General features: G+C 34.8%; 1 protein-coding gene across 1 annotated transcript in view; it reads left to right on the forward strand.

Annotated features, from left to right (window-relative positions):
• Positions 1-13,816, forward strand: part of TRDN (triadin) — a 372,172-nt gene that overhangs the window by 262,313 nt on the left and 96,043 nt on the right. The window contains exon 21 of the mRNA XM_024759083.1: positions 10,719-10,766. Coding sequence (XP_024614851.1) covers positions 10,719-10,766 — 48 coding nt within the window. The remainder of the gene's footprint in view (positions 1-10,718; positions 10,767-13,816) is intronic.

The following is a 13,816-nucleotide window of genomic DNA, read 5'->3' on the forward strand; positions in this document are numbered from 1 at the left end:
AAAAAAAAAAAAAAAAAGTCAAAGGAGACGCTTCTCATTTGTCAAGTAGTTTTCATTTCTCCTCCTCCTCACTGACAATCAATCACACATGAAAATATATATTACTTCATCATACATTTAGTAACCAGTCCCTAATCTCCACAAAACTCAGTATATGTTACAAGATGTCCACCTTTTAGTCCCTTTTAAGTAAGTAGAATAAGATAGTGATTTGGGTTTTCTTTATTTGTTTTTAAGATACTGGAAATAGTTGTTCTACACTGAGGCTTGAATTAGGAACCATGTGTGCAATGTTAAGTGGAAATTACTGATTTTCTGATTGTTTAAAAATTTTCAAAGTTAAAACATAATTTAATATTTGAATTACAGTGTGCCAATTTATATCTAGTATAATTATTTGACCTTAAGCCTGCTTTTAAGTCGTATTTTCTTTGGAGATATATAGTATTTAATCATCAATATGATAATCCTCTTACTGTTTTATATTTGGTTTGCAGCTTTCAAATCATTTTCACTTTCATTCAACATATATTTATGGATCACATACTATGTGAAAACTTAAGGAAGTATTCAGATGTTAATACTATTCTTGAGCAATTAAAGAGAGGGAAAAATATGAATCTTTATTGAGTCCCTGAGTTGTTTGGACCTTAGTTTTTGCTATCAGCTAAAGGTTTTCCATATTATCATAGTTCATGTTTGAAAGCCAACAGGGTAAAGAGATAAATACAGATAAAGAGCCGTAGGAGTTTAAAAATTATTCTTACCTGAGGAAAAGCAAAACATTTATTATACAAGATGACTTTAGAGTCAAGCCTTAAATAACGGATAGAATTTTGTTATATAATAATTAGTTGGAAGGGTATCTTGGGCATAGGTAACAGAGGAAGGCAAAGTGGTGGGAAATTGCAGGATGTGTATGAGGAATAACAAGAGTCTCGAAAACACAGTATGAATTAGTACAACCTGTGCTAATAATTCAGTAAAGGGGCCTGATTTTAAAATTGGACTCTACTGCATGGGCAATAGGGAGTCAATGAAAAATGTAAGTATAGGAAATAACACTCAGGTATTTGCTTTAGGAAAGGGCAGGATAGTTAGGAAGCTTTGGCAATATTGTAGGCAATGTGCATTAGGACCTGATATTAGTTATGAGATTGGAAAGAAGGGATATTTTATAAGCACTATTATAAAGTAGATTCAGTGGAATTTGACAATCGACCAGCTTTGGAAGAGGAAAAGTCAGAAATTATTTAATGACAATAATAAGTTTTCAGACTGGGTGCTAGAAGAATATTGTTGGTATTTATCATAAAAATGAAAAAGAAAGATAAAAATAGCTTGGTGAGAGAAGACAAGATTAATTTTAGACATATTTAAATTATAGTACTGTGGCACATGCAAGTAGCAAGTAGGTGGCTCTAAATGTCAAACTAGAGCTCCAGAGAGTGACAAAACTGGAGATATATCTGTGGGTGTCCTCTGTGTGGGTTAATGGTGGAAACAGTAAGAAGCCATGAGCTTTTCATGGATTCTGTTCTCGAGAGAGGACAGGTCTGGGATGTTCTCTGTTCTCGAGAGAGGACACGTCTGGGATGGAATGCTAGAAGCGAACATTTGCAGGAAGAAAAGCAAGGAGAGTCAAAGAGAAAAAGCAGAAAATAGTGACTAGAAAGATCAGAGGTTAAAAAAATGTAATTGTTATAATTTCATAGTAACCAAGGAAAATAAACACTTTCAATGACGAGGTGGTTGTCACCAAGTCACTGGATTTGTCAACTAGATAATTATTAATGATGTTCAAAAAAGAATTTTCTGGGGAGTGGCACAACAAAAAGCTAAATGATGACAAATTGATTGAGGGATGATGAAGTGAAAGATACAGGCACTGATGCTGAAGAATATTGGTTAGGAATAAAACGATAAATAGGATAGTAGCTTGAGGTTCTTGTTTAGTCTATATCCATTTCTATTTTAATCTCCGAGGTAAAGTGTTTATCCTCCTCTTCAAGACCAGTCTCTCCATTTGGGTCCTTCTTGATCAGTCATTCATGCTATTTGGTGGCATTATGTTCTTTCTCCTTATTGACTTTTTTTTTTTTTTTTTTTGGGGGGCGGGCCTCTCACTGTTGTGACCTCTCCCTTTGCGGAGCACAGGCTCTGGACGCGCAGGCTCAGCAGCCATGGCTCATGGGCCCAGCCGCTCCGCTGCATGTGGGATCTTCCTGGACCGGGGCACGAACCCGTGTCCCCTGCATCGGCAGGCGGACTCTCAACCACTGTGCCACCAGGGAAGCCCTCTCCTTATTGACTTTATTCCTAATTTTGGAAATATTATTCTCAGTTTAAAATTACTTTTTTCTAGATTCCCGTATTTCTCTCTACTATTTTCTCTCCTCTGTATCTTAGCCGGTCTTCTGGATGTTGGAGTGTTAACACTGCTTCTTATCTCCCACAAAGATGAGGCTTCTGTTCCTACTGTGCTTCCGATAATATGGCCAATGCTGAAGACATTATCATTGCTGAACCAATGGAACCATTCCAGTCTTCACATTATTGGATGTCTCAGTGGCATTTACCACTTTGTCTTTTCTCTAAGCGTCTCTCCTGTTGGGTGAGCATGACAACAGTCTCCTAGTTCTCACCATATTCTCTGAGCTTTATTTCTGACTTCTTTGTGTGTTTTTTCTTTGCTTCCCCTTAATTATTGGTGTTCCCCAGATTCCATCATTAATCCTCTGAACTTCTCATTCTATAGCCTCTCTTCGTGAGATATGCACACTCTCAAGGTTGAAACTCTGCCTTTTATCCTGAAGATCTCCAATTCTGTGTCTTCATTTCAGGACTTCTCTGGCAAAGAGCTTTTCCCTGAAAATTTCAGGCTTGTATATTCAAATGTCAAATAAACACCTTTAAATTCAATGTGTCTTAACTTATACTCTTCATTTCCTTTTCCCAGCTTGCTTTTAATTATCATTGGTGAAACCACAATCCACCCTCCACTTCCCTAGAAATCTGAGGGTGATTAATTTTCTCTTTCTAGCCTTCAGGTGATTATTCAAAGAATCTTCAAGTTCTGCTGATTTTCTTTCCTAAATATTTCTTGAGTTTACTTCCTCCTATTCATAACTGTGACTTCCATGTTAATTCAAGTCTTCATTATCTTTTTCTTGAACCACTGTAATGATCTAAACACTGTCCTCACATATTTATTTTTATTTCACTAATATTCATCCTAGCAGAACCCCCTCAACATAAATTATCAAAGTCATAAAACTGAATAAAACACACTTAATTTAAAACTCTATTTTTTCCCAGTTTTTTATAAAATAAAGTCCAAACTTGTTAAAATGATGTAAGAGTCTTCCAAGATCTGGCTCCTATATCCTTTTCCAGTTTCATCTTCAGATACTTCGTATGCTACAATAATACCATATTGTTTATAATTCCAAATTTACTAGAAGTAAGATTCAGGGAAAATGATAGCTGGAAAGGATGGCCTTGTGAATAGATTGAGTTGTTAGCATTGTCTGAGAAATGATGAGAAGCCTCTCTTTCCTGTCTCTCCACCTGAATATGTATCCAAGATTTAAGACTTTGTCTTCCACAATCAGTGATTTATTCCATTGTTTCAGTCATTGACATCCCCAGGCAATAACCCTTGGGCAGGTAACATTACATTCTTATGTCCTTAGAAATAATAGTTCGTCATGCTAATCCTATAGATGTATATACCAGAAGTAATGTATGTGTCATATGGGTGATATTTCAAACTGCACAATATTTCCTTACCACTCTCCACTCCTTACCAGAATTCTAACATACCCCAATTCCATGGAAGCCTCACTACCCAGGCAAGCCCCTATAACTAGTGGGCATATGTTGAGTGATGTTAAGGGGAAAGAAAGAATTGAGTCCTCAAGGAAAATTGAGGGTAACGTAGTGAAATAAGAGCCTAGAATGAAGCAAGCGATGTCAGCATCACAGCAGATAAGATGCTTCCTTGTCTCTCCCCTTCAGTCTACAACCTGTGAAATATTAACAACTCAACAATAAGCCTCTGCCCAACCCATCAGAATGCCAGAGAATTCCACATATCTGTACATCTAAAGGCGGATGGACTGGAACACATCGAGGAGGTAGAACTGGGGAAACAGTGGAGGCAGTCCCTGCAATCATGGTCCCCTGGCTGTGGCAGCAAAGCCTGCAGCCCCAGAGAACCCAAAAGCAGCAAGGGAAGCAATACATAGGACTCTAGCCTCCTGAATGTAGTGGTGCCCGTGGCCACAGATAACTGGGACCCAGTTCTTCCACACACAGAGCCATCCACGACTCCAGCCCCCTGTTCCCTGCCTGCAGTGGTGAAGCCCACAAATCTGACAATACCTGATATAGAGGCACTTGCAACTCCAACTGCACCCCACCCACCCCTTGGAGCCTGCAAATCAGGACAGCCCAGATGTGGCAGAAGCACCCACCATCCTGATGCCCCAGGTGGTGGTGCCAGCAATACCAACAGCAGCAAAGTACCAATTACCCCAGAGGCACAAGCAACAGTAACAAGGGCACTGGGTGACACCTCTGATAGAGGTGGTGGAGGGCAGAAAACGCTGACTCTCAAATAAAACCAGAGGCAGCACAGGTGAGAGAAACCAAAAACTTGTTCTATAGTGCCACCTACTGGAAAACAAAAGAAAGCCTACTAATTTCTAACCTGTAGAATCCTTAGAATTAAAAAAAAAAAAAAAAAGCTTTACCCAAACAAGAATGATATTCAGTACTTCAAACGCACTGGCAGAGGAACAACACATCAAGCACCATGAAGAACCACAGTAACACAGTATCACAAAAAGAAAATGATAATTCTCCAGAAACCAAACTTAAAGTCACAGAATATTGCAATCTAACTGATTGAAGAAACTGAATGAACTACAAAAAAGCTCAGAAAGGCAGTTCAATGAGCTTAGGAATAAAATTAATGAACAGAAGGAATACTTTAAGTAATTGAAACTCTAAAAAGGAGCCAAACAGAAATTCTGGAGCTGAAGAATTGAATAAATGAGATGAAGAATGCATCAGAAAGCATTGGGAAAGAGAATATGATATGGAAGAGAGAATTAGCAAACTCAAAGATAGAAATCCAAAGAAGATACAAAACATCATAGAAAACCATCAAACCCACATGGCAGACAGAAACACAAGGAAAAGCGGGAACCCAGAAAACAAAAGATAAAATGGCAGAACTAAGTCCTCCTCTGTAAATAATTACCCTAAATGTCAATGGATTGAATTCACCAGTCAAAAGACACAGAGTGGATGGATGGATTAAAAAACAAGACCTAGCTATATGCTACCTCTGGGAGACTCACCTCAGCTCTAAATATAAACATAAGCTAAAGTAAAGGGATGGAAGATGATACTCCAAGCAAATGACAGTCAAAAAAAGTGAGTATATTCTGTGCTCATGGATTGGAAGAATGAACATTGCTAAAATGTCCATATTATCTAAATCAATTTACAGATTCAATGCAATCCCAACCAAAATCCCAAGGATGTTTTTCACAGAGAACAAAAAATTGTAAAATGTATATGGAACTACAAAAGATTCTGAATGGCTGAAGCAATCCTAAGAAAAAAGAATAAAGCTGGAAGTATCACATGCACTGGTTTCAAACTATATTACAAAGTTATAGTAATTAAAACAGCATGGTATGGGCAGAAAACAGATATATAGATCAGTGCAATGTAATTGAGAGTCGAGAAATAAACCCACACATATGTGGAAAATTTTACAAAAAAGGAGCAAAGAAACCTGGAGAGCCACATGCAAAAAAAATGAAACTAGATCATTACCTCATACCTTCCTCAAAAAAATGAACCCAAAGTGGATTAAAGCCTTGAATGTAAGACCAGAAACCATAAAACTCTTAGAAGAAAATATAGGCAGTATGCTCTTTGACATCAGTCATAGCGGTACCTTTCAGGATGTGTCTCCTCAGGCAAGGGAAACAAAAGAAAAAACAAATAAATGGGACTCATCAAACTAGAAAGCTCCTGAACAGCAAAGGAAACCATCAACAAAATGAAAATGCAACCTGCCCTACCACCGAGCGTGAGAAGATATTTGCAGATCATATATCCAGTTAGGGGTTAATATCAAAAAAATATAAAGAACTCATACACCTCAACAACAAAAAACCAGAAAACCCAGTTAATAAATGGGCAGAGGAGCTGAATAGAAATTTTCCAAAGAAGGCATATAGAAGGCCAACAGGTACTTGAACAGATGTTCAACATCACTAATTATTAGGGAAATTAAAATTAAAACCCCAATGAGATATCACCTCATGCCTGTTAGAATGGCTATTATCAAAAAAGCAAGAAATAACAAGTGTTGGTGAGGATGTGGAGAAAGGGGAACCCTCATGCACTGCTGATGGGAATGTAACTGTGTAGCCACTATGGAAAACAGTATGAAGATTCCTCAAAAAATTGAAAACTAGTGCTACCCTATGATCCAGTTATCCCACTTCTGGGTATTTATACAAAGAATATGAAACACCAATTTGAAGATACATGCACCCCTATATTCATCACAGCATTATTTACAATAGCCAAGATGTGGAAACAACCTAAGTCCCCATCAACAGATGAGTGGATAAAGAAGATGTGGTATACACACACACACACACACACACAATGGAATAATAGTCATAAAAAATGAAATCTTGCCATTTATGACAATATCAATGGATCTTGAGAGTATTAGGCTAAGTGAATTAAGTCAGACAAAGACAAGTATCTTATGATTTCACTCATATGTAGAATATAAAAAAACAAACAGAAAACCAGAATAAATGAACAAACCAAACCAAGCAAAACCCAACATGTAGATACAGAGATCAGAGTAGTGGAAAAGGGCAGGGGAGGGTGAAATGAATAAAAGAGATAGTGATGGATAGAAACTAAATTTTTGGTGGCACTCATACTGTAGTGTATATAGAAGTAGAAATATCTTGTACATATGGAACTTATATAATGTTACTAATCAGTGTTACCGCAATAATATTACAGTAAGATATAAATACTAAAACCAATCATTTTAATTTGAGAAAGCATCTTTTTGGTATCCTTGTAATAAAAGTGAGATTGAAGTTTGGTATAAGCTGGAACTTTGCAGGTAAATTAAACAGCGATAAAGAAATTAAAAAAAAACCCTGGAATTATAGAAAACCAATTTATCCACCTTACAGTTTATCTCAGGGCTATCCATAATCCAGGCATCATTTTATAAGAATGTTAGCTACTTTGCTTCCTTAATATTAGTTGCGGTCACTGAAGGAGTGCAGCACAAATCTACATTTTTTTCTAAAATAAACACCTCCAAATGTAGAACAAATGGAATTTCTTATTTCCAGCATGAAAGGAGGTTTCAGGTACCCTATAGCATAGAAGGAGAATTTGATTAAGCTCTTCCTTTGATTACAGGCAATTAGAAAATCCACTTACTTAGATGAACTGTTTATTCCTAGTACTTACTCTCCATAGAATTAGGCTTGATGAATTTTATATCAGAAACAGAAATGAAAGGGTCATTTCACGTAAAATGTTTTCTGTGTAGATAATTGGTATTTTCAGTGACCTTTTCTGAATTAAAAAAAAAACTGGTTTAGGGGACTAGACTCCTCTACTTAATATAAGTGCAAGGAGTTATTAACTCACCACTGGAAAAGAAAAACTTGGTCTTTGTTGTAGAAAAACTTGGTCTTTGTGTGTAAGTCACAATCCAATGTTTTCTGAAAGATATTTACTCTTCAGAAGATTAAAACAAAATAATTGAAAAATACATATTTCCTATACAATATTCATACTGAGTTTTCAGAATAAAAGAATTATGAATAAGGCTATATGCCCAGGCTCTATTATAATTAAAAATTATCAGTGTTTGATTTTCACATTGATTTGAGAGAGAGCGTTCATAGAGGAGACTAATGTACCACACACCTTACTAGCTCCTTAAAGTAATTATAATAAAGTCTAACTCTTTAGTTTGGAATTCAGGGGCTTATGCAATTGACCTCATCTAGTTTTAGATTATTTCATATCTCTTCTATGGGAACCCTCTGCTCCAGCTACACTTGTTCACTTCCTCTAGGCACACACAAGGCTTTCCTGCTTCTTTGCCTTTTTCATGTTTCATTGGCTACACCTAATATCTCTCCTCTTTCAGGAAATATACTAATACCAAAACTGATCTCTCTAACTCAGAATATTTATTATCATATCTCATTTTTCAATTAATACACTTAATCACCAAGCAAATATATATCGATCACTTGCTAGGTCCGAAACAATGCTAGATGCTGTAAGAAATATAAGCAATCATCTCTGAATATCCCATGGGCCAAAGAAAAAATGACAGTGGAATTTTGGAAATATGTTGAATTAATCTATGATGAAAATATCACACTGAAACTGGAGATGCTCCTAAACAGTGTTTACCTGAAATTTATACTCATTAAAAATATTCATTAGAAAAGAAGAAAGGCTGAAAAGCAAACATTTAGGAAGAAAATAATCTTTAATTTATGTTAAAATTTTCATGAAACCCAAAGAAAGAAGAAAGAGAAATAAAAAATGTAAATGCAGAAGCTAAAGAAATAGAAATTAAATAGTACAATAGAAAAAGCAATAAATCCAAATTAGATTCTCTATAAAAACTGAAAAAACTGATAGACCCTTATGTAAACTTATTAAGAAAAAAAGAGAAGACACAAAACATTAATATCAGAAAATTAAAAGGAATCATCATTACAGATTCTACAGATAATTAAAAAATAGAAATATTTCCCAGTGAGTTTGAAAATTTTAATACAATTGACATTTTGAATCTTTAATTATCATTTTTCACCACAGAAAAGTCTAACCACGTGGCTTCACCGGTGAATGTTTTTCAAACATTTAAGGAAAAATTAACACCAATCTTGTACCAAACCTTCCAGGAACAGAAAAAGAGGAAACATTTTATGGAGCTCATTTTATGGAGCTAGAATAACCTTGATACAAAAACCTAGCAAGGAACAAAAAAGAAAGGAAACATACAGGTTAACTTCTCTTGTGAACATAAGGGCACAGATCTAAACAAAATATTAGCAGATCTAGTCTGATATTATATGAGAAAGACAAAATGGAACCAAGTTGGTTTTATTTCTAGACTGCAATTTCAAAATTCAATGTAATTAATCAGAATAATAGAATAAAGGGAAATTATACTTATCATAGAAGATGCATTTGATATATTTCATATTATAGTAGAAAGAAACTTCCCTATTCTGATAAGATATATACAAAAACCATTAGCAAAAATTATACTCAATGGAGAAAAATGGAAAGATTTCTCCCTGAGAATTGGAACAAGACAAGGATGTCTGCTATCAGCACTTCTGTTATGCATTGTACTGGATATTCTAACCAGTGCAATAAGGTGAGAAATAGAATTAATCAGTACAAGAATAAAAAAGTAAAAAATAAAACTATTCACATGTGAAATTATCTGCTTGAAAAATTCAAAAGAATCTACAGTTGAACTATTACAACTGAGTGAATTTAGCAAGTTTTATATAAAAAAGTCATTTTTTCCCTTACTCTGTCTCTAGTTTATGTCATTAACTTTTTGAAAAGATCATGATCATTTACTCTGTAGACACTTGATTTATGTAATTGTTTCTTCATAATAATATTAATATGTTCTCTATATCATATATTTGATTAACCTGAAAGCTTAATCTTTGGCTTAACTTGATTCCAGTTGGCTCCTTTGGCAAGAATACTTCAGAGGTGATAACAGTTGTACATCACACTGCATGTCATGAGGAAGCACAGAATTTCTGGATGTCCTATTGTGAATGAGTGGCTTTAAGTTTCCTCAGTGGGTTAAGCTGGTGACAATCACATTTCTTCATTTCCAAGTTGCAGTTTTCCCCATGCAACTCTTGGGGGTGATACCTGGGTATGACGGCAATATCCAGTTCCCTATTCATCCTTCATCTAATAGTTGCTAATGTCCTCTGAAGATCCTTACTTGAATCAGTTATTTCAGTACACTGATTTTGTATGAATCATTTCTATTTCTTGGATGTATAACAAGGTAAGCAGATAATACTCCACCGAGAGTAGTAAAATCTCAGTAGTTCATGGGAAACAGCACCTAAGTGATAATTCTTATTTCTTTTTTGGTTACTTGTGATTTGGAATGACTTCATTTAATATTTAAGCAAATCTCAAGCATGACTACACCGTCCTTTGAGTTGATTAAGCAACATTAAGCTTGAATTTAAGGAGCATCTAGTTGACATTTTCAAGACGCTAAGTGGCTCCAGCAATTACCTGGAATGTAAGTCGATTAATCATAATCCTGTCAAGCGGAATTCTTCATAAAGGTTGTTTATCAAAGCAGAGTATAAAAGAATAAGATAGAAAACAGTGTGCAAAGACTAGTAAGAAGAGGGCAAGGGATTATTTTTTTCTCTAATTCTTTAAGAATAGATTTATAATAGTAGGTTTCAGTTGGATTTTAAAGAAGTGAGAAATATTGAAAAAGCTTTAAAATAGGTTGTTTAGAAGAAAATTTTGGCATTGAATGAGTTACAAAATGCCTTTTTGAGCAGAAGCAGCATTTACATCTGGAATTTTATTTAAACCTTATCTCTGCTTTGCAGCTGTACCTGGAAAGAAGGAAGAGAAAACAACCAAGACAGTGGAGCAAGGTAAAAAAAAATGAAGGAGGTTGACATTATCTTTAGAAAGACAACAACATGAGGAGGAAAGCACTGGATTCAGACAGGCGGACGACAATAACCTTTAAATCGATTGCTCTCTTTCACTGTCCTTGCATGTTTTTCTGTGCCAGGGAGAATGTGAGGTGGCAATCTGGGTTTTTGTTCTTTTGTATAACTAAACTTTGAGTGTAAGTTCAGAACAGGAAAGCTCCACAGACTGCTTAATTACATCAAGAGAAATGCTGAAGGTTGTTGGGAATAAGGAAATCTTCCAGGGCAATTGGTAGACATTTTTTTCTGTTTGATTTGTGGTTTTAACACCACCTGACTGATCATAGTTTAAAGAATAGCGGTGACACAATTCTGTTTATGCAAAAACAATTTCTACTGCTTGAAAAGTAATATGTTAAAACAAAGCAAAAAACCAGCAATACAGGTAGATTACTTGCGTTTATATTACAACTTCAGCAGTTGATTCTCCCAAGAGGTCTAAAATTTCAGTGTTATAAACCATAATGCCATAAATAATGCTTTTTTTTAATGCAGCTATATAATAAATATATCATTTTAGAATATGCTTGAGAAAAATGCTACAGCAGAGTAGAATAAAAGCGTTTGAAGTGATGTTGGGCCTTCTGTCAGAGCTCATAGTGCTAATAATTTTAATTTTTGTTCCCCCCACTCTGGCTTTTAATATATTATAATATTATAGTATGTATTATTTATTATAATAAATAGATGAAATCGGAACTAGAAATAATTTTGTCAAGAATGAAATCAAAATCATTTCTCCTCTTAAATTTGAGACAAATTCCTAATATCAGAAATTAGATATTTTTACATATATATATCAAGAAAATCCTTCAAACCCTCACATTTCAGATAAGTAAACTAAGGTTAAAAAATTCATCAAGGATTTATTTCCTTTGGTTTTTCAAAAGAAAAATCACATTAAATCACATTGAATACGTTTTCAAATTCATTTTGGCTTCTGTGGACTACCTGGACTTTTAGAATTCAATAAAATGTTTCTGTCAACTTCTTTTTTTGTTTGTTTGTTTTTTTGCCGTATGCGGGCCTCTCACTGCTGTGGCCTCTCCCGTTTGCGGAGCACAGGCTCCGGACGCGCAGGCTCAGTGGCCATGGCTCACGGGCCCAGCCACTCTGCGGCATGTGGGATCTTCCCAGACTGGGGCACGAACCCGTGTCCCCTGTATCGGCAGGCGGACTCTCAACCACTGTGCCAGCAGGGAAGCCCTCAACTTCTTTTTGAGGTGGATACTTTAGTCTCTGAAATATAAAGTAGAGCTCTAGGAGCACAGATCCCAATTTCAACTTGTTGACTTAGACAAGGTTCTGAGCCTAAATTTCTTCTCTAAAAAATAGAGTTAATTATACCTGACCTACCTGTCTGACAAGATGTGGAGTTCAAACAAGAAAACGTATGTAAAAGGATATGAAAAAATATAAACTCCTAGTTAAGTATATAGTATTTACTTAGGCATTTTTCCTTATAAAATCAGCTTTAATATAAATGAGAATCAAAACACTTTGCTTTCATTAAGCTTCATAGTTTTTCTCCCCTCTAGTATACAGGCATTGATTACTCATCTTACAGCATTTGCAGATTGTTTTTATAGCCACAGCAAATTAAGAGAAGACTGACTAGAATATAAAATGTCCACATTAATAATAGTACCTAACATATAACTGATTAAGCTCAGATTGTTTATGTGTTCTTACCTTCATGTTGGTGTCAGTTTCGTTAATTCTATAATGTTGCCTCAAATAGTTTTGAGACTGGAAATGGCTCTTAGGGATGTGAATTTACTCCTTTAGATTATTTTATAATTCATTCTTTTTAAATCATAAGAAATAAGGTATTTGGATAACTTGCATACTTTTGCGATGGTATATCTATGACTAATAATTTATATGAAAATATATATTTTGTGATTTTAATAAATCAAGGAATTTATGTGATAATAAATCAATTACATTCTACAGATTTCATCATAATATTCTAATATTTATACATAAGATGATGCTTTGACTATTGTGTATTTCTCTTCCTTATATAGTTTTCAGTTATTTTCAGAAGTATAAATAATCTAAAACTAGTTCATAATTCTTTGAAGTACAGTTAAATAGTTTATAAAGAGTTATTTTCATTTAAGGTTTAACTTATGGACTTGTACTAGGGAAAAACTATGACACTCATAATTCTTAATAGATTTCACATACACTGTGTGATCTATGTAAAACTGTGTACACTGAACCTCTGAACTTAGTCTGCATTATAATTGTACTTGGGAAACATCGATTAAGCTAAACTTTACATTATGGAAAATTCATATAGTGAAAGGTGAAATAAATGTTATGTTTATGTAATTTAGTGAACTAGACCTCATATCGTTTAAGAATTAGAAATTTAGTTAATCTAACCTCTGCAAAAGTCCAAAAAAGTATCTCTATTTTATCTTTAATTCATGATGGATCATGTGGTTTTTAGTTATTCTTCTCATAAAGATCTTAAATTGGCTAGACCAGAATTTTGAGTATTAAGAAACTCTTTATAAATTTTCCCACACTAAAGCCACACACACACATACACACCCACACACACCACAGACACCATTAACGATTTCTCTTGTTTAGAAAGCAATTACCTAGAAGCATCAGGAGACACAAATATTTTCCACAATACATGTTGCTCTCCTTATAGTGAGAGCCAAGGAACGCCAAAGATAAAACATCACAACACGTGCTACTGTATGAAGATTTGTCTTTATATATTTGTATATTATATCTAGAAAGAGTACATCACATTTCATTAAGCTTGGTTTATTTATTGTTTGATATTTATTTTCTCATTTTTAGTGTACTTTTTCTTCAGTATTACTTTTCAAAATTGACCTGTCCCCCTAAATCCAATTTCCCTCTCTCTTTTTCAATCTTGTTTTCTCTCAGAAGAAAATTTTTCATAGTATTTGCTTGTTACTAGCCAGAGGATCAAAGCAGTCACTCTAGGGAAGTGA

This window comes from Neophocaena asiaeorientalis, unplaced genomic scaffold (genome assembly GCF_003031525.2).
Source record: "Neophocaena asiaeorientalis asiaeorientalis breed wild unplaced genomic scaffold, Neophocaena_asiaeorientalis_V1.1 scaffold5, whole genome shotgun sequence".
Lineage (NCBI taxonomy): Eukaryota > Metazoa > Chordata > Mammalia > Artiodactyla > Phocoenidae > Neophocaena > Neophocaena asiaeorientalis.